This window comes from Microcebus murinus, chromosome 6 (assembly GCF_040939455.1).
Source record: "Microcebus murinus isolate Inina chromosome 6, M.murinus_Inina_mat1.0, whole genome shotgun sequence".
NCBI classification, from domain to species: domain Eukaryota; kingdom Metazoa; phylum Chordata; class Mammalia; order Primates; family Cheirogaleidae; genus Microcebus; species Microcebus murinus.
Genome location: NC_134109.1, coordinates 80,644,141 through 80,665,895, shown reverse-complemented (window position 1 = coordinate 80,665,895; position 21,755 = coordinate 80,644,141). Strand labels below are relative to the sequence as shown.

The 21,755-nt window shown below is 41.5% G+C and overlaps 1 protein-coding gene and 1 pseudogene across 3 annotated transcripts; one reads left to right on the top strand and one right to left on the bottom strand.

Moving 5' to 3' along the window:
* Positions 1–248: 248 nt before the first annotated feature.
* On the top strand, positions 249–21,264 carry NDUFAF1 (NADH:ubiquinone oxidoreductase complex assembly factor 1). Of its 3 annotated transcripts, none has more exons than XM_012766461.2 (5): positions 249–346; positions 4,847–5,510; positions 9,811–9,996; positions 19,597–19,671; positions 21,025–21,264. In XM_012766461.2, exons 2-5 carry the CDS (start codon positions 4,935–4,937, stop codon positions 21,172–21,174), a joined length of 987 nt encoding a protein of 328 aa, XP_012621915.1. In that variant the 5' UTR covers positions 249–346; positions 4,847–4,934; the 3' UTR covers positions 21,175–21,264. The 3 variants fall into 3 exon arrangements, with proteins under 3 accessions (XP_012621915.1, XP_012621916.1, XP_012621918.1); XM_012766462.3 differs by having other exon boundaries at positions 270–368; XM_012766464.3 differs by lacking the exon at positions 249–346 and adding an exon at positions 412–549.
* Positions 10,255–11,195, bottom strand: LOC105872475 (small ribosomal subunit protein uS5 pseudogene; annotated as a pseudogene).
* Positions 21,265–21,755: the final 491 nt, after the last annotated feature.

Sequence of the window (21,755 nt, the reverse complement as noted above, 5' to 3'; positions counted from 1 at the left end):
GGTCCTAAGTGAAAGATGCAGGAATAGAGTTTGCAGCCTGAAGGGACGCAGGAAGAGGAGGCGAAAAACTTTTCTAAATTCCCCCCACTTCCTCATATAGGGCAGAATAGATTAGGAGGGGTGGAAGCCGGGCCTTTTGGGGACCAGGTGGACCAAAAGCCTCAGTTTGCCGGACTAAGGAATCCTTGCTACCTTTCTTGAGACTTCCTACTCGGCCGGAACTCCAGTGTTCAAATGGCTAGTTGGCGCCGGAAGGGAAAAGCAGATGGACCTATAAGGGAAAAGTGGAGAACCCGGCGGGGAAGCACGGGGACCCAGGCGGAAGCCACATTTAAACTTCAGGGAGGTGAGCGGTCTCTGGCTTGTTGGTATGTTGGGAATGTGGGAGGGCGACACAACCCTGGCAGGTGAAGGTTGTGGGGGCTCCACTGCGGCAAACGTCCAGCCTCCCGTACCGGGCAGCGAGTTCCGGGCTGCTTCCCGGGCTCGGATCCGGAGCTAAACACTGGGGCTGTTGAGTTCTGCCACTTAGTAACTGTGTGACCTCGGGTAAATTAATCTTCAAACTTCCGTTTCCTCGGCTCTATAGTCAGAGTAATAATAGTACCTCTCTCGGGGTTGTTGTGGGGAGCCTATGAAAATACACTTAGAACAATTTCTGGCACCTTGATATGCAATCTTTGGTAATACTGCTCGCTTCTAGCTGCGTGGATTACATTGTCAAAAGTCACTGTCAAACTCAATCCGGTATTGTCCAGTTAATAGGTTAGATTTTATGTTTATTGGTAAAATAAAATAGGAAACAAAACATTTATAATTGGAGTTATATTATTAGAGAAGTAACACTAGTAAGGTTTTGGAAAAGAGGGTAAATAATGTTACTTATAATCCCATCATCCTACACATTACTTTAAGCCCTTTTTTTCTTTTTTCCTCCCAAATCTTTTTTGGCTGTATATTTTATACTTGTTAGCATATATACAATTTTGGTTCCTCCTTATTTGCCACTTAATATTATAGCCTATTCATGGCGTTCATGAGAATCATTTTATGGGCTCGTCATTTGTTTCCCAAATTTCTGCACATGAAGAGGTAAAAGCATTCAAGTGCAACTAGTGAGGGAAACTTACAATTATCCATGATTCCAGGACCTTAGATCAACTGTTTTTATTTTTTCTGGTTCTCTTAAGTTTTTAGACCATGTGAAAACATACTGTTACATGGTTTTCATTTATCAACAAACATTATTTTTATCTTTCCTTATTTTTTCTTCTGAATGCTTTGGTATACTGAGCATCAGTTATGTTCAAGCCAAAGTCCTGAAGGTTAAGAAACTTAGGCCAGTTAGATGGATAAAAGCAAGATTTTAATATTATGTAAGTTGTGCACAGGTTCTTATGAGAATATGAAGGAAGAGCAGTGTCAATACCCTCTAGTCAAAGACCACCAGTAACATGCCTGTAGTTGAACAAGTTGGGTTTATTACCCCTTGTGAGGGAGAATGCACATCATGGGGAACCATGGGGCATCTCAGTAAGAGAGTGTTAGAAGTGACTTAACTGGTTTAGGTTTGTGTTAGGTGATTTTAGGGAGGCTACTGCCAGGAGTTAGAGGCTATTTTATAATTGGGAGAGAAAAGTAGAATTGAGACTAATGCTATAATAGGGCAAGATGTGGCAGTCATTCATGTTACCCAAGATTGTAGAATGTTTGATCATTTTTATGGTTTGAACGATATTCATGTGTTTTGCTGTGTTCAGACATTATTTATTTAGATGGTCTTATTAGGGCTGAGGGTGTTGCCCATGGATGTAAGAAATTAAGCCAGGAAAGTGGGCACATTTTGGAGGGCCTCATATGCCATTTCAGAAGTTTACATTTCTGGAGGCAATTGCTGAAGGGAGAGTGGCAGGAGTTGCCATCATATTTGGAAAAATTCCTCTTGTTTCCAGACAAAGAATGGATTAGGAAAGGAGGAGTTCAGAGTCAGGGAGATGAGTTAGGACTTTGATACTTAGAGTGCTCCATGGGCCAAGAAGGGTGTCACCTAGGAGTTTGTTAGAAATGCAGAATCTCAGGCCCCGTTCGACCTGCATTTTAACAAAATTCCCAGGTGGTTCATAGGCACTTTAAACTTTAAATTTCCCTTTTCTAGGGAAATTACAGTAGTCCTGATGAGAAGTAAAGACTCTGAACTAAGATACTTGTGGCAGAGGTATAGAAATGTAGAGATATATTTGTTCAACAAATACAATAAGTCAGGCATGGTGGCATGTGCCTGTAGTCTCAGCTACTTGGGAGGCTGAAGCAGGAGGATCATTTGAGCTCAGGAATTTGAGGCTATAGTGAGCTATGACCGGGCCACTGTACTCTAGCTTGGGTGACAGAGTGAGACCCCATCTTTAAAAAAAACCAAAACCCAAATACTACGATGCCTCCTGCATGGTAGGCAACATATTGGAAGCTGGAGTTACTACAATGAAAATAGTTTTTCTCCTAAAGATACTTCTAGTCTGGAAGGGGAGAGTGACAAATGAACTGTTACAGTTATAACAGGGAAAGTCTAAGCCCAGGATGCAATGGGAACATGTTGGTGGAGTGCTGGTCTTGATGGAATTGGGTAGTGAAGGAAGGGTGCTTGGAGGAGGTGACAGGTGTCAAAGGTGAGTCCCAAAGGATGTTAGCCAGACAAAATCGGTAGAGTGCATTCCTGGTCTAGAAGCAGCAATCAACCAATGACTGGGGCCAGAGAGGGTATACTGGGTGGCACTTGTTGGACCACAAGTATTTTCTGTGATTAGAGCATGGAGTGGCGTGTGACTAGAGGTAAGATTGGAGAGTTGGTAGAGGCCAGATCTGGAGGAGCCTTGTAGCCCCTGTGGAGAAAGTTGGGTTTTATTCTGAAGGCTTTGGGAGCTCCTGAAGGGTTTTAATCAGGAAAGAGAAATAAGCTTTGTGTTTTAGGCCTAGATGCTGATTGGTGGATGAGGTTGTGAACCTAGAGGCAAGGAGCAGAGTACCGTGATCCAGAAGAGAAAAGGTGACCTTCCTGAAATGGGGAGTGAGGGAGGAAGGGCATTCTAGAAGAATGACAAGTCCTATGTTGTAGTTACAGTGGTCTGGGTGACATTGTGATGTGGATTCTTAAGCAACTAAGGTAGGTGAGCTGGATTGTTGGATTTTTGTCATTTTGAGGGTTTTTTGGGGGGATATTTTCAGTGTTCCATTTAGTTTCTCATGCATTGCCATGTTCTGACTGGTTGTGTGAGTTTTTGTTTTTATCTCTCCTGGTCTCTGGGGCTGGGATAGGACAAAAACAAACTGGGTTGCATATTTTATTTCCTACCATGGGTAGCTGGGTGAGGTAGGAGAGGGGACTATTTTAGCCTTCCTGGTTCTGCCAGCACTCATTAAATGTTGCTGCTAAAGTCAAAGTTGTCACATTGTTAGAACCACGTTATAGAAGTTATAGTGCTAATGTCTTACTTATAGAGAGGCAGCAGCATCTAGTGGAAGGACTTTAAGGCCAGAGTTCTTTTTTTTTCTTGAGACAGAGTCTCACTTTGTTGCCCAGGCTAGAGTGAGTACCGTGGCGTCAGCCTAGCTCAACAGCAACCTCAAACTCCTGGGCTCAAGCAATCCTGCTGCCTCAGCCTCCTGAGTAGCTGGGACTATAGGCATGTGCCACCATGCCCGGCTAATTTTTTCTATATATATTAGTTGGCCAATTAATTTCTTTTTACTTATAGTAGAGACGGGGTCTCACTCTTGCTCAGGCTGGTTTCGAACTCCTGTCCTTGAGCAATCCACCTGCCTCGGCCTCCCAGAGTGCTAGGATTACAGGCATGAGCCACCTCACCCGGCCTAAGGCCAGAGTTCTTGTTCCAGCTTTGACACTGATTAGTGTTGTGATTTTAGGTAAGTCATTTCACCTGTTGGTGTCTGTTTCCTTTAGAAAGGAAATATTTACCTGACATGTTTCACAGGATTCTTATGTGGATTAAATGAGATAATAATGTCTAGGTGATTGGAAAATATAAGAGTGATATCTAAATGTGATGTTAGTATTGCCACTATTATTTAGGTTCTGTCTTTGAGGAGCTCAAATAATGACTGATATAGTGAAATCCTGATTGGTCTAAATGTGGGCCTTGTACTAGGAGTTTAGCCATGAAGACTCATGGAGATCTCATCAGACTTGCAGAGTCAGAGAACCCTCTTTTATTCATTATTCCATCTGATCTTCAGAAGAACCTCTTAAGATACATAGGGGAGATATTGACACAGCCTTACTTCCTGAAGAAATAGAGGTTTCAACAAATCAACTGGTTGGGTTTACCTGAGGGTAAACAGTTTTATTAGGTTTAGTTATTTGAAATTGTAATATCATAGTATTTACAGCCTATTAAATGGGCACACAGGTGTCAAGTCCAGGTTTTCTGGCTCTTCTTACAGTGCTCACTGTAGACCCTGTTTTATAGATGAAATACTAAAATGTAAAGTCAATTGGCCCAGGTCCTAGTCAATTAATTGAATATTTTATTTTAGGAACTTATTGTTTCTTTAAAAATCCAGCATAAAAATTTCCTTCAGAGGTGACAAAATCTCTTGAGGTCGGTTTTAGCAGGTACTTATTTTTGGGTTGATCATTATCTCCATGTAAATGGGATCTGTGTTTTTATTCATCTTAGTATTTTTTGCACTGCATAATAGTAGGCACTGGGTAAATGTTTGTAGAATCAGAAAATAAGGTCATGAATTTCACAATACCTAATTTCTGTTGAATTTGAAATTGTGATATATTCATTGCTGTACTGGTAACTCTTCAATGTCTCTTCTGTTATAGGTAGAATTGGGCTATTTTGCTGAAGCTTTTTTCCCTGGTAGCCTGGGGAGAAATTTACATTTTGACTTTTTAATGTTTATTTTTTACCATGGCTTTGATTCACAAATTGCTGAATGGCACTTGTATTCTCAGAAAATGCCCAAAGCAAAGTACTGCCTTGCATCCATTTTTGAGTATTCACTTTGCAGACTATTGTTCCAGTAGTCTTCAGAAACCAGAGGCTGCTCCTGGCAAAGCCTTCTCACAGAGGAAGACTGAAGGGGGTTTGCAGGGACATCACCAGAAAGAAGGTGCCTTGGACATAACTTCTCCCGAGGAGACACCTGAAATTAGTTTTGATAAGGCAATTAGAGATGAAATGAAGGACCATTTTAGGCGTTTGAAGGATGAAATTGTGAATCACTGGATAGGGCCAGAAGGCCGCCCTCTGCATGAAGTCTTGCTGGAAAAAGCCAAGGTCGTCTGGCAGTTCCGTGGGAAAGAAGATTTGGATAAGTGGATGGTGACTTCTGATAAGACAATTGGAGGCAGAAGTGAAGTGTTCTTGAAAATGGGCAAGAACAACCAAAGTGCATTGCTCTATGGAACTCTGAGCACTGAAGCACCTCAGGATGGGGATAGTAGTCGAAGTGGATACTGTGCAATGATATCTAGGATTCCAAGGGTAAGTGAGGGCCGGGTGTGGTGGCTCAAGCCTGTAATCTAGCACTCTGAGAGGCTGAGGCGGGTGGATTGCTTGAGGTCAGGAGTTCGAAACCAGCCTGAGCAAGAGTGAGACCCCGTCTCTACTAAAAATAGAAAGACATTAATTGGCCAACTAAAAATATAGACAAAAAATTAGCCAGGCATGGTGGTACATGCCTATAGTCCCAGCTACTCGGAAGGCTGAGGCAGGAGGATTGCTTGAGCCCAGGAGTTTGAGGTTGCTGTGAGCTAGGCTGACGCCACGGCACTCACTCTAGCCTGGGCAACAAAGCGAGACTCTGTCCCCCCAAAAACAACAAAAAACAAACCAAGGGGCCGGGCGTGGTGGCTCACGCCTGTAATCCTAGCTCTCTGGGAGGCCGAGGCGGGCAGATTGCTCAAGGTCAAGAGTTCGAAACCAGCCTGAGCAAGAGCGAGACCCCGTCTCTACTATAAATAGAAAGAAATTAATTGGCCAACTAATATATACAAAAAATTAGCCAGGCATGGTGGCGAATGCCTGTAGTCCCAGCTACTTGGGAGGCTGAGGCAGGAGGATTGCTTGAGCCAGGAGTTTGAGGTTGCTGTGAGCTAGGCTGACGCCACGGCACTCACTCTAGCCTGGGCAACAAAGCGAGACTCTGTCTCAAAAAAAAAAAAAAAAAAAAAACAAACCAAGGGTAAGTGAGGCCCAGGAGCTACAGTTTTCCAGTAAACTGGAGTGAACTTCATTGTAGCATGAACTATAGCAGAGAGCTTTTGTTTCTGTAAATGAGAACACCTGGCATATTATATACGTGGGCATCTCGCCTTTGTATGGGGATATATAAGTACTGGGTACAAGTGTAAACTGGGAGCACAATGGAGAAGTGGTTCCTGAGGAGGAGCTACTTGTTTCTGGGCATCATTCAGGTCAGGGAGGAACATTCTTATGTTTGAGGATTTGAAAGATGTCTGGGAAGATCTGCATCTTATATAACATGGACCACAACCTCTGTAATGGTCAGGGGTTCCTTAGAGTAGGGTCAGCCTGTGGCTTTTTTTTTTTTTTTATGTGAATTTTTTATTTTAGAATAGTTGTAGACTTGCAGAAAAATTGCAGTTGCAAAGATAGTGCAGAGAGTTTCCATACACCCCTCACTCAGCTTCTTCTATTGTTAACATCTTACATTACTGTGCTACATTTGTCATGATTAAGAAACTAATATTGGTCTATAACTATTAACGAAATTCTAGGCTTTATTTGGATTACATTGTTTTCTTCACTAATATACTCTCTCTGTTCCAGTATCCCATCCAGGATACCATGTTGAATGTGGTTGTCATGTATCCTTAGTTTTCTCTGGTCTGTGACAATTTCTCATTCTTCCCTTATTTTTCATGAGGATCTGAGATGTATTGCTGGTCAGGTTTTTTGTAAAATGGCCCTCAGTTTGGGATTTTCTAATATTTTTTCTCCTGATTAGACTGAGGGTCTGTGTTTTTAGGAAGAATATCACAGAATTGAAGTACTCTTTTCATCACATTATATCAGGGGTATGTGCTATCATCATATCACTAATAGCATTAACTTCAATCACCTGGTCATGGTAGTGTTTGCCAGGTTACTCCATTGTAAAATTATTTTTCTTTCTTTCCTCAAGTCACCAAGTGCAGCCATATTCGTGGTCAGGAGTAGGGAGGATTAAGCTTTATCTCCTAGAGGGTAGTATCTACATAAATTATTTGGAATTCTTCACTAAGGAGGATTTGTTTCATCTCTCACTTTATTTATTTCTTCAGTCATTTATACACTAATATATATATGTATTTTTTGAGACAGAGTCTCACTCTGTTGCCTGGGCTAGAGTGCCGTGGTGTCAGCCTAGCTCACAGCAACCTCAAACTCCTGGGCTCAAGCAATCCTTCTGCCTCAGCCTCCCAAGTAGCTGGGACTACAGGCATTCGCCACCATGCCCGGCTAATTTTTTTTCTACATATGTTAGTTGGCCAATTAATTTCTATTTATAGTAGAGATGGGATCTCATTCTTGCTCAGACTGGTTTTGAACACCTGACCTTGAGCTATCCGCCTGCCTTGGCCTCCCAGAGTGCTAGCATTACAGGCATGAGTCAACACACCCAGCCTGGCCAATTAATTTGTTTCTATTTTTAGTAGAGATGGTGTCTCACTCTTGCTCAGGCTGGTTTCGAACTCCTGACCTTGAGCGATCTTCCCGCCTTAGACTCCCAGAGTGGATAACAGGCGTGAGCCACCGTGTCCAGCCTAGTTTCAAGTCTTACATGTTTTCAAAAGTTATTTAGAGTAATTCCCTGTCTCCCCCCTAGCGTCTGACTTTTGTGAATTTTGCTGACCTGTTGTTTCAGGGCTGCCCTGGACAGGCTCCTGACACTGGCCACAGCCCCTGATGTTTGCCTGGATATTGTGCTTTAAGGAGAAAAGCAAGTGTCAGGAATAATGTTAGGCTCCATATAATAATGAAAAAGAAAAATATGTGCTCTTTCAGACTCAACAGATGATACATAGTTTTTCTTTTCAGGCCCTGAAAATCCATAGAATGGATTTGGTCAGTCCAGGGTAGTAAATAATTCTGTGCCAAGATACCCATTGTGGAATAATGAAAATAGTAGATAACATTTATTAAGTATACCCTGACAATTCTGTGGGGCAAGATCATCCCAGTTTTATGGACAAGGAAATAGGCTTTGGGGAGATTCAGTAACTTATTCAAAGTTACACAGTGAGTAAATATTAGTTTATATATAAGCATTACTATTCTTTTTTTTTTTTTTTTGAGACAGAGTCTCACCCTGCCTGGGCTAGAGGTCCGTGGGGTCAGCCTAGCTCACAGCAACCTCAAACTCCTGGGCTCAAGCGATCCTCCTGCCTCAGCCTCCTGAGTAGCTGGGACTACAGGCATGTGCCACCATGCCCGGCTAATTTTTTTTCTATATATTTTTAGTTGGTCAATTAATTTTCTTTCTATTTTTAAGATATCGCTCTTGCTCAGGCTGGTCTCAAACTCCTGACCTTGAGCAATCCACCTGCCTTGGCCTCCAAGCCAGCTAATTTTTTATATATATTTAGTTGTCCAGCTAATTTCTTTCTATTTTTAGTAGAGATGGGGTCGCGCTCTTGTTCAGGCTGGTCTTGAACTCCTGAGCTCAAATAATCTGCTGGCCTTGGCCTCCCGGAGTGCTAGGATTACAGGCTGAACATTACTATTCTTTTTTATTTTTGACACAGAGTCTCACTTTGTTGCCCAGGCTAGAGTGAGTGCCATGGCATCAGCGTAGCTCACAGCAACCTCAAACTCCTGGGCTCAAACAATCCTGCTGCCTCAGCCTCCCGAGTAGCTGGGACTACAGGCATGCACCACCATGCCCGGCTAATTTTTTCCATGTATATTAGTTGGCCAATTAATTTCTTTTTTATTTATAGTAGAGACGAGGTCTCGCTCTTGCTTAGGCTGGTTTCGAACTCCTGACCTTGAGCAATCCGCCCGCCTCCGCCTCCCAGAGTGCTGGGATTACAGGCATGAGCCACCGTGCCCGGCCTGAACATTACTATTCTTGAAATCAGAGTACCCTTGAGATTGCTGTAAATAAATGCCTTTGGAAATTAATACTAAATGCCATTTTTGAAGAGAGAAATTATATAGGTAGTTGTTAAGCACACAGATTTTGGAGTTATACCACATTGGATATACCACTATTAGCTGAGTGCTCACTTTCTTTATATGTAAAATGGGATAATATGGCAATACCTATCTCACAGGGCTGTTGTCAGAATTAAATGAGATTATGCATGCAAAATGCCTGTTGTAAGTATTCAGTGATTCTAACTATTGTTATTAAATATCACTTTTTTTAAAACTCAAGCTATATTTTTTTTCAAGCTATATTTTTCATAGTTTTCTGACATATAGAAAGGCAGTTATCATAAAATGGGCCACTCAGAAGCCATTCCTCCATAGGACCAGGACGGAAAGTACATTCATTTATTTCCATTCAGCAAATACAAGTGAGTGCCTGTCCCATGTAAACACTGCCTTGGCCCAATTGTGTCGTGAACATTACCTTAGAAACATATAACTATGTCAGTATTTTGTGCTACAGTAATAATCACCAGGTTTATCTGCCTCTTTATGGTGTGGAAGAAAGTCAATAAAGACAGAAGAAGGGTTAGTGAATCCCTTTGATACTGCTCACTTGGTGATGACTAACATTTTGCTAATAGTGGAGAATGAGGTCAAATTAATTTCTCTTTCTATATCTTAGGGTGCTTTTGAGCGGAGGATGTCTTATGATTGGTCCAATTTCAACACTCTGTATCTCCGTGTCCGTGGGGATGGTCGGCCTTGGATGGTGAATATCAGGGAGGACACAGATCTAATCCAGAGGAAGAATCAGATGTACAGTTACTTCATGTTCACCCGTGGGGGGCCCTACTGGCAGGAGATCAAGGTAACACAAGTCTTTACTGTTTATGAAAATGAGGTCTTTTGAGATTATGGTTACATTGTAGTTTCCTTTTTCTTCCTAATCCTTCTTGGAAGATGTGGGTGGGGTGGGTGGAAGGAAGAGGACCTAGGGGAGAGATTTACATAAATGACTTTTTATTTCATCAATGTTAACTTACTAACCAGTAAATATTTTTGATAAGGATATGGCCAGGACCATGCTCATTCACATGTACCTCTGTATTCTGTGCCCAAATAGATGTTTCTTTTTTTTTTTAACAGACTTAATTTCACTTTATTTTTCTCATATAAAAATGCTGTGTGGTAGCCACAGCTGGAGCCTGGGTCCTCTGCACAGAGACTCTGGTGTGGGTCTTGACAAGATGGTCGGTGAATTCCTGGTAGGGAGACTTGGTGAATACTGTCTCTTTCCAAAGATCAGGAGTCAGATAGCTATAGGTCTTAGAGATGGCATCGAAGGTGGCCTTTGCGAAGTTGCCCAGGGTGGCAGTGCAACCCCTGGCTGAAGTGTAGCAGTCATCGATACCAGCCATCATCAGCAGCTTCTTGGGCACAGGGGCCTAGACAATGCCAGTTCCTCCAGGGGCAGGGATGAGACGCACCAGCACAGAGCCGCAGCGGCCTGTCACCTTGCAAGGAACAGTGTGGGGCTTGCCGATCTTGTTCCCCCAGTAGCCTCTCCTCACGGGGACTATGGAGAGCTTGGCCAGGATGATGGCCCCTCGGATGGCAGTGGCTACCTCCTTTGGAGCACTTAACACCTAGACCAACGTGGCCATTGTAGTCCCCGATGGCAACAAACGCCTTGAACCTAGTCCGCTGGCCAGCGCGGGTCTGCTTTTGCACTGGCATGATCTTCAAAACCTCATCTTTGAGAGATGCTCCCAGGAAAAAATCAATGATCTCAGACTCCTTGATAGGCAAGGAGAATAGATAGATCTCCTCCAGGGATTTGATCTTCATGTCCTTAACCAGGCGGCCCAGCTTGGTCACAGGCATCCACTCCTTGTCCTCGGCCTTGCCTCCGTGAGCTCCGCGACCTCGGCCCAGGCCCCAACCACAGCCGCCACCACGGCCACGAATGCCGCTGCCGAAGCCTCCACGGAAGCAGCCACGGCCTCCCATTCCGGGGCCCCCCCCCGGGCCTCTGGGCCTTCCCCCTGCACCGGCGTCATCTGCCATTTGGTGTTTTCCTGGAGAAGAAGCCAAATAGATGTTTCTTTTTAAGTTTCTGCCATGTCACCTCTTCCAGGCATCTCTGCCAAACTAGTGTCCCTAGCTTAGTAGAAAGGGTCCCTTGAGAGGAATAAATTCTTCACATTTCACAATCATCAAAATTTTTATTTCTTGGTAATATCAGCAAGTCTTATTTTATGTATGAGAAGAAGCTTTGAGTAGGTAAGCAATGTTAACTTGAAGGAAAATAAGAAGAAAATTCAGGGACTGAGGGAAAAATCAAATGACCTTCTTTATTTTGCCTATTGAAGATTTGTTTGTTTGTTTGAGACAGGTTCTTACTCTGTTGCCCAGGCTAGAGTGCGGTGGCTTGATCATAGCTCACTGCAGCCTCAAACTGCAGTGAGCTCAAGTGATCTTCTGGGCTCAAGTGATCCTCCTGCCTCCTGTACTGAGGTTTTTAATCCATAAACTCAAAAGAAAGCCCCCATTTTTCTCATGTCATAAATCTTAGGGTCATCCTTGCTTCCTGTCTCCTTCACTCCATATCCAGATTATTTCTAGGCGTGTCTTCCACTCTCACCCTAGTCCAGGCTTTTGAATTACTGCAGCAACTTCATTATTGATTTTCCTGTTTGTCTTCTTGCCCTGCTAAAATCCAGTTTCCACAGAGCCGCCAGAGTGATCTTTCTAAAACATTGTTCAAATGACATCACTAATATGCCTTAGAACCCTCCAGTGGTCCCATGACAATATTTATAATAAAGTCTATGGATTGTGAGGTTAAATTAAGGTAAAAATAAAATAAAGTCCAAACACCTGAACATGGCCTATGGGCCTACAGTATCAGACCTCTGTCTTCATTTTCAGTCTCCCCTCCTGTCTCCGTTCTCCACACTGGCCCCTTTTCTGTCTGTCAAACTCAGCAACTTCATTTCCACCTCAGCCTTGTACTTACCGTGTTTCCCTGAAAATAAGACAGAGTCTTATATTTATTTTTCCTCAAGAAGACACTTTAGGGCTTATTTTTAGGGGATGTGTCATTTTTTTAAGTACGGTATGACAATCTACATTTATTCAAATACAGTTAAGTTGTCTTCTTCTGGAACATCATCATAATTCTCCAAACCCTGAATTCCATCCTGAATTTATTGCGACTCTATTTCCTTTAGAACCATTGGCCCTAATCTCTCATGTCGAGCAATAGAGCTCTCATGGGGCAGATGAGAAGGGCTGCTCGTCTTCTTTACCACTAGGCGACAAAATGCATGGGTTGTGCAGATACGCTGCGTAGCCACGCCCATCACTAGGTCTTATTTTCAGGGTAGGGCTTATATTGTGCAAATGCTTAGAAATCCTGCTAGGGGTTGTTTTATGGCTAGGTCTTATTTTCAGGGAAACATGGTAGTTGTTCTGTTCCAGTGCTCCTCACCGTATCTTCACTTGCTTCCTCTTTCCTATCATTCATTTTTCAGCTCAAAAGTCACCTCAGAGTCGTCTTTCCTGATCTCTCTAACTAAAGTTGGACCCTCTAACCCAAGCACTTTTTTTTTTTTTTTTTTTTTTTGAGACAGTCTTATGTTGCCCAGAGTGGTCTTGAACTCTTGGGCTCAAGCAATCCTCCTGCCTCAGTTTCCCTAGTAGCTAGGATTACAGGTGTATAACACCATGCTCACCTTTAGTCACTTTCAACACCACCACTCTGTTGACTTTCTTCATAGAACTTATCACTAAGTAAAAATTATTTTGTTGATTCATTTGTTTGTTTATTGTCACTCTCTAACCCTCTCCCCTGGAACATAAATTCCATAAATTTTGTGAGAGCAGGGACCTTGTTTGTATTGTTCATAGCTGATTCCCCTACACCAAGAACAGTGCCTCACACAAAACAGGTCCTCAATACACATATATGCACGAATATAGATGATAACACAAAAATTATTATATAACTAACACTTGTATACAAGTAATATATATTAATTATTAAACAAAATAATTATTATTTCACTATAGAACATTTGGAAAATGTGGAAAAGAAAAAAATCTTATACTACCAGTACCCAGAGATAAAATACTATTTTTATTTTAGTGTGTGTCTTCCAGACTTTTCTAGTCATACTTTTATCCCCCCAAAATGGGATTGTGCCAGTGCTGTTTTATAAGAAATACAGTATTTTCACTTAACTGAATACTGTGTACAACTTTCTGTTCAAATATATTTCTATATCATTTTTTTCTTCCCTCCCCTCCCCTCCCCTCCCCTCTCCTCTCCTCTTTTGTTTCTTTTCTTTTCTTTTCTTTTTGAGACAGAGTCTCACTCTGTTGCCCAGGCTAGAGTGCCATGGTGTCAGCCTGACTTACAGCAACCTCAAACTCCTGGGCTCAAGCGATCCTCTTGCCTCAGCCTCCCAAGTAGCTGGGTCTACAGGCATGCGCCACCATGCCGGCTAATTTTTTCTATATATTTTTAGTTGGCCAATTAATTTCTTTCTATTTTTAGTAGAGACGGGGTCTCGCTCTTGCTGACTGGTCTCGAACTCCTGACCTTGAGCGATCCTCCCGCCTTGGCCTCCCAGAATGCTAGGATTACAGGTGTGAGCCACTGTGCCCGGCCTATCTTTTTCTTTTAATGCAAGCTTTAGAGATTTAAAGTTCCTTCTTAGTCTAATTTTCTTTCTAGGCTAAATAATCCTGTTCCCTTGATGTAATCAGTGTTTTTTTAGAGAATTCTGTGGGAAAAAGAAAAGAGATTAGTTTAAAGACACCAGTGGGGTGGGTGACACATATACCTTGCACGGCAAGCGGGTAGTGATGATTGCATATATGAACTATATTTAGAGTGAGATGGATGAAGTGCCAAACCAGGATGCAAAATGAGACATTGGCAAGGGGGTCTCTATCTCGTTAGTTGACAGAAATGAAAGGAGCAGGTCAAATGAGGACTTGAGGGCATTTAGATTTGCTATGTGAGCAGCATAATCTTGTGCAATGGTGGTTTATTATATAAGCTTTGAATTGAGTCTTTTTTATTTTTTTTAAGTTCCCCTTTTTTTATTTTAAGAGGTGAGGTCTTGCTGTGTTGCCCAGGATGGACTTGAACTCCTGGGCTCAAGTGATCCCTCTACCTCAGCCTTCTTAGTAGCTGGGATGACAGGTGTGCACCACCGTGCCAGGCTTGAATTGAGTCTGCTTTTATGTCAAGAATGTTTTTAGTGATAAATAGTTTCAGTAGTATATTTTATTTATTTAAATTCATTTTTATATTTTGGCTCAAAAATCAAAATGTTCTAAAAAGATGTACATTGAGAAATCTCACTCCCATTCTTAGCCCTATTCACCCTGGTTCTTTCCCACTCTCTGTAGGTAACCACTTTTATTAGTTTCTTCTGTAACATTTTAGTTTCTTTATGCAAATATAAGCAAATATGAATATACTTATTTTTCCTTTTCTTATTTTTATTATTTCAATCAGCTTTCTCAGGTTGAATCCTTTTAATTCAAAAATAAAAATAGTATACTGTGTACATCTTCTGTATGTGTTTATTACATTTTTAAAATTTAGGAATATATCCTGAAGAGCTTCTACATAATTACATGGAATTATTTTCCATTCTTTTTTTTGAGACAGAATGTCGCTCCATTCTCCAGGCATGAGTGCAACCTCAAATCCTCAAACAATCCTCCTGCCTCCTGAGTAGCTGGGACTATAGGCACATGCCATCACACTCCACTAATTTTTTTTTTGTTAGAGACAGTGTCTTGCTGTTCCCCAGGCCGATTTCAAACTCCTGGGCTCAAGCAGTCCTCCCACCTCAGCCTCCCCAGGAGCTAGGATTATAGGCATGAGCCACCATGCCCGGCCCACTGTTATTTTGTTTGGTATTTCATATTATGTGGATATTCTGTAGTTGATTTAATGAGTCCTGTATTGAAGGACACTTAAGTTCTCAATTGCTATTATAAATAATGTAATGAATAACTGTACACAAAGATTGCTTTGTATACTTGTAGGTGCTTTTGTAGGCTAACTTCCTACAAGTGGGAGTACTAGGTTACAGGGTAAATGCCTTTGTAATTTTGATAAATATTGTCGAATTGTCCTCCAAAGGATTAGTTTTATTTTTGCATTCCCACCAGTAGTGAAATGGCTGTTTCCCCACAGCCTCACCATTAGAGGAGGTTGTCAAACTTTTGGATTTTTGCCAATTGGTGAGACTTGGTAACTCAGTGTAGTTTTGATATTGTGAAATATATATTTGGTCTTCATCCTGATGGAATCTCTGGAGTGATAAAAGTATCTTTTGTATGCTAATGATGACTATTGGCCCCTAGATAGCTTCAGGATGGGAGCTGGTCATAGAAAAGACCACGGCATGATTAGAAAGTCGCACCCTCCCAACCTCTGGGGAGTCTTGAGGAGCTCAATGTTGAGCTGATCATTAATGGCCAATGATTTAATTAGTAACGCCTATATAATAAAGCTTCCATAAAACCCAAAAAGGGCTGGGCGAGGTGGCTCACACCTGTAATCCTAGCACTCTGGGAGGCCGAGGCGGGTGGATCGCTCAAGGTCAGGAGTTCGAGACCAGCCTGAGCAAGAGCGAGACACCATCTCTACTAAAAATAGAAGTTAATTGGCCAACTAAAAATATATAGAAAAAATTAGCCGGGCATGGTGGCACATGCTTGTAGTCCCAGCTGCTCGGGAGGCTGAGGCAGGAGGATTGCTTGAGCCCAGGATTTTGAGGTTGCTATGAGCTAGGCTGATGCCACAGCATTCTGGCCCAAGCAACAGAGCGAGAATCTGTCTCAAACACACACACACACACACACACACACACACACATACACACACAAAATCCCCAAAAGGATAGACTTTGTAGAGCTTCTAGATAACTGAACATGTAGAGGCTCCTGGAGGGTGGTACGCCCAGAGAGGGCATGGAAGCTCTGTGTTCCTTCTCCCATACCTTGTCCTATGCATCTCATCCATCTGTCTGTTCATCTGTGTCCTATGTACTGTTCTTTATAATAAACCAGTAAATGTAAGTAAAGTGTTTCCTTGAGTTCTGTGAACTACTCTAGTAAATTAATTGAACCTAAGGTGGGGGTTATAGGAGCCCTAATTTGTAGCTAGTCAGTCAAAAGTATATATGACAACCTACTGTTGACAAATGGCATCTGCAGTCTTGTGGTACTGAGCCCTCAACCTGTGCTATCTCCAGGTAGATAGTGTCAGAATTAAGTTGAATTAGAGGACACCCAGTTGGTGTCCACCATAGAATTGATTGCTTGCTTGCTTGTGTGGGGAGAAATTCCCACAAATTTGGTCACTGAAGTCTTCTCTGTTAATTGTTGAGTGAAAAGAATAGAAAAAATAGTTTTTTTCCAGTCAGCTGTAGAATTGCTTGGTGTTTGGAGAAAACCCCACATACACCAAGTGTCCGAAGGGTTGTGTTGAATGGTGTATGAGTATAAATGGTAGGAGAAATAATTTCATTTTTTCTCCTATATCCTCAGAAGTTTTGCTTTGCATTTGTTGTTATGAGATGGAACATCTCTTCATATGTTTAAGGGCCAATTTTTTGTACTTCTTTTTCTGTGAGCTGTCTATTGATATCTTTTCTATTGGTCTTCTTTTCCCACAATTTCTAGAAACTCTTTATTTAGGAGATTAGCCTTTTGTCTGTTATATAAGCAACTAGTATGCTTTATACAATTGTGAAGTGAAAGAGTCCCTCCTCAAACTCCCATGCCTATTTTCCAGAGGTGAGAATTTTTAACAGTTGTTGGTATATCCTTCAAGACATTTCTGTTAGAATATTTTTTTCCTATTTTCCTTAACATTTTATTATGAAAATTTTCAAACATGCATAAAACTTAAAATTGGATAGTGAATATCCAGATAGCTACCACCTAGATTTCTCAAGAAACATTCTGCTGTGTTTGCTTTATCACATCTTATTCACTTATCCTTCCTGCTATGTATCCATCAGTCTTTTTTTGATTCATTTTAAAGGAAGTTGCTGACATAAGTATGTTTCACCCCTAAACATTTCAGCATGCATACCATTAGACTTCAATATTTATTTACAATTTTTTAGGCCTTTTAGGCCTTAAAAAAAACCTAAATAAGCTTATACTGTCTCACTGTCAACCAGGCTGGAGTGCAGTGGCATGATCATAGCTCACTACAACCTCAAACTCCTGGGCTCAAGTGATGTTCCTGCCTCAGTCTCCCAAGTAACTGGGACTACACGCATGAGTCACCATGCTGGCTAATTTTTAAATAATTTTTTTTATTTTTTGAAGCGACAAGGTCTTGCTATGTTGTCCAGGCTGGTCTTGAACTCCTGGCCTCAAGTGATCCTCCCACCTTGACCTCCCAAAGGGCTGGGATTACAGGTGTGAGCCACTATACCCAGTGTATATGTTATTTTTTTACTAATAATATATCACAGAGATCTTCTCTTTGCATCCTGTATAGATCTACTTCATTTTATATTTATTTATTTTGAGACAGAGTCTCACTCTGTTGCCCAGGCTAGAGTGCCATGGTGTCAGCCTAGCTCACAGCAACCTCACACTCCTGGGCTCAAGCAATCCTCCTGCCTCAGCCTCCCGTGTAGCTGGGACTACAGGCACGTGCCACCATGCCTGGCTAATTTTGTCTCTAAATTTTTTGTTGGCCAATTAATTTCTTTCTATTTTTAGTAGAGACGGTGTCTCGCTCTTGCTCAGGCTGGTCTCAAACTTCTGACCTTGAGCGATCCTCCCGCCTCGGCCTACCAGAGTGCTAGGATTACAGGCATGAGCCACCATGCCTGGCTAATCTACTTCATTTTAAAGATAGCTGCATATTCGGTTGTACAGATGTACCATAATGCATCTGTTACCTTATTTTTTCATTTTACATTTTTTACTATTAGTAAAAGCTGTATCTTTATGTATTTTTCAGAGATTATTTGTAGCATTAATTCCTAAACATGAAATTGTTATCGCATTTCAAATTTTGCTAGATATTGCTGTATTAGTTTTCTGTTGCTACATAACAAATGCCATAAATTTAGCAGCTTAAAACAACACACATTAGTTGGTTCACAGTTCTGGAGGTCATAAGTTGGGACGAAGTGTGACTAGGTTCCATGCTCACGCAGGTGCTTATAAGGCTGAAATCAAGGAGTCAGCTGGGCTGTGTTACTTTCTGGAGTCTCTGGGGAAGAATCCACTTCCCAGCTCATTCTGGTTGTTAGCCAAATTCAGTTTCTTATGATTGTATAACTTTGTGTGAGTCTTTGCTGGCTGTTAACCAGGGGCTACTCTCAGCTCCTAGAAGCTGGCTGCATGTACGTCTCTTCTTCTTCAAAGCCAGCAATGGAGAATCTCCTTCCCATTGAATCTGTCTCATGAAATCTCTTTCATCAGTCCCTTTTATGGGCTCAAGTGATTGTCAGGCCTACAGAGGATAATCTCCCTTTCTTTTTAAGGCCAACTAATTTGGAATCTTAATTATATTGGCACAGTCCTTCACAGTACCACTGAGATTAGTGTTTGATTGAATACCTGGAAGTACATATGTATATACCTGGGGTGGAAATCTTAGGGGCAATCTTAGAATTCTACCTATCACAATTGTCAGCTGCCATCTAAAAGAGTTGTGCTAATTTACACTCCTACTAACAGTGTAAATGTGTGCTTGTTTCTCACCATCCCCATTTTTCTATGGTTGTTTAATCTTTTTCTTAGTTGTTTAGCTTTTTTATTTTAGAGCCACGGTCTTACTATGTTGCCCAGGCAAGACTGGAACTCCTGGACTCAAGCCCTCTCAAGTAGCTGGGATTACAGGCAGGCACCACCATGCCCTGGCTTATTGGTAAAAGCTCTGCTTAGGATACTAGTTCTCTTTACCATAAATGTTACAAATATTTTTTCCCTAGTTTACCCTTTGTCTTTTGCTCTCATATATTTATCTTTGATCCAAGTGGTTAGCCTGTTATAACTGCAGATATTGACCAGAAGTGGTGACTCACGCCTGTAATCCCAGCACTTTGGGAGGCTGAGGCAGGAAGATTGCTTGAGACCAGGAGTTCAACACCAGGCTGGGCAAAAATAGCAAGAACCCCATCTCTACAAGAAAAATAAAATTAACTGGATATGGTGATATGTGCCTATAGTCTTAGCTCCTTTGGAGGCTGAGGCAGAAGGAGCCTAGGAGTTCAAGGATGCAGTGAACTCTGATTGCATCATTGCACTCCAGCGTAGGCAACATTGTAAGATCCTGTTTCTAAAAAATAAAAAAACAAATCCCTGATGCTGCATATATTAAATAATTTTAGAATAAATTTAAATGACTATTCTTTTGTCATTATATTACTTACATTTCAAGTAAATGGTTTCTTTTTTTCAGATTCCTTTTTCTAAATTTTTCTTCTCCAATCAAGGAAGAATCCGGGATGTTCAGTCTCAGCTTCTGCTTGACAAGGTAACATTTTCCTGTGCTTTTCACTCAGAACAATATCATCTTTAGTGAAACAGAACTCATATGATTGAGTCTATGCTGGAAGGCTAACAGATGAAAAATGATCATTCTGGCTGGGTGCGGTGGCTCATGCCTGTAATTCTAGCACTTGGGGAGGCCAAGGTGGGTGGATTGCTTTAGGCCAGGAGATCAAGATTAGCCTGGGCAACAAAGCAGCGGACCCCATCTCTCAAAAAAAGAAAGAAAGAAGGAAGGAAGGAAAGAAAATTAGCCAGGTATGGTGGTACACACCTATAGTCTCAGCCACTCAGGAAGCTGAGCCAAGAGGATTGCTTGAGCCCAGGAGTTTGAGGTTGAATTGAGCTATGATGATGCCACGGCACTCTAGCCCAGGCAACAGAGTGAGACCCTGTCTCAAAAAAAAAGGAAGAAAGAAAAGAAAAATGAAAATTCCTACTCAGGGCCACTAGCCACTGCTATTATACCAAGACATGCTGACTCAGACCTGTCTTGTGAGCTAAATCCCCATCTTGGAGGAATTTTTTTTTTTTTTTTTTGAGACAGAGTCTCACTTTGTTGTCCAGGCTAGAGTGAGTGCCGTGGCGTCAGCCTAGCTCACAGCAACCTCAAACTCCTGGGCTCAAGCGATCCTCCTGCCTCAGCCTCCCGAGTAGCTGGGACTACAGGCATGCGCCACCATGCCCGGCTAATTTTTTATATATATATCAGTTGGCCAATTAATTTCTTTCTATTTATAGTAGAGACGGGGTCTCGCTCTTGCTCAGGCTGGTTTTGAACTCCTGACCTTGAGCAATCCGCCCGCCTCGGCCTCCCAAGAGCTAGGATTACAGGCGTGAGCCACAGCGCCCGGCCTAGGAATTTTAATATGACCATTTTTTTTAGCATGCCTAAATTTTATTTTAGCTTTAAACTAAGAGTTTAGGTTGGTCCGAGTGCAGTGGTGTATACAACTAATTGATCACAACCAGTTACAGATCCCTTTGTTCCTTCTCCACTCCCACTGCTCCACTTGACCAGCCTTAAAAAAAAAAAAAAAAAACTAAGAGTTTAAGAGAGCTTCAAAGAACCTCCATTAGGCATCCTCATTGTCCTTACTAGTCGTAAATGGCACCACTTGAAAGGGAGAGGATAGGAAGTAGAATGTGAAAAGAAAAGCAGTCTTGGGCTTCCTCTTATAATTTGTTACAGTATATAAGAACTACTGTATATTTTCTAAGGGCTAATAGTATAAAGACACAGTTTTGGTAATCACCTCATGGGATTTTAAAACTCTAGGAATAACATCAGTATATCAGTGTATGAGATTTTAATCAGTTTCTCTTATTTTAAATTTAGATCTCTTCCATAGGATTTACCTTGGCTGATAAAGTGGATGGTCCATTCTTCTTGGAAATTGATTTTATTGGAGTGTTTAGTGATCCAGCCCACATAGAAGAATTTGCCTATGAAAATTCTCCGGAGATTAGCCCAAGACTTTTCAACTAAAGATGATGTGTAGTTTTGCATTACTAAACTAAGGGTAATAGCATCTGCAGTGGTACAGACAAAATAAAATATTTCTTTAATGGCATCCAACCAATGTCTGATATGAAACCCTAAGACAAGTCTAAATGCTGTTGCTAAGAGGGCCCAGATAAGGGGAACACAGCATGAAACCAGGTTCTGAGCTATGCTTTAGTTCATAGAATGCAAGTATTGATGCAGAGGAACTGTGTAAATAACTATTTTTGGTCAGAATGGTTCCTATTAGGAACATTTCCTACATGTGTAGATGGTTTCCAAAGCAAAGAGTCTCTGAGATGACTGTTGATGGCTTTCTACCATTCTGTTCCTTTCAGGTTTCTTTTTTTTTTTTTTATTATTATTATTTTTTTTCCTTTCAGGTTTCTTTTATTTTCCAACCTATCTTTGTGGAAAGAATACGGCTAAAGAATAAAGATGCCATAGAAGTACCTGGGAAGTGAGATACCTACTTAACAGACCTTGTCCTCCAAAGATACATAATCTTTGCTAGTTCTTACTATATAGTGACTTCTAATGTAACCACTGGAGGAACTAAAAGGATT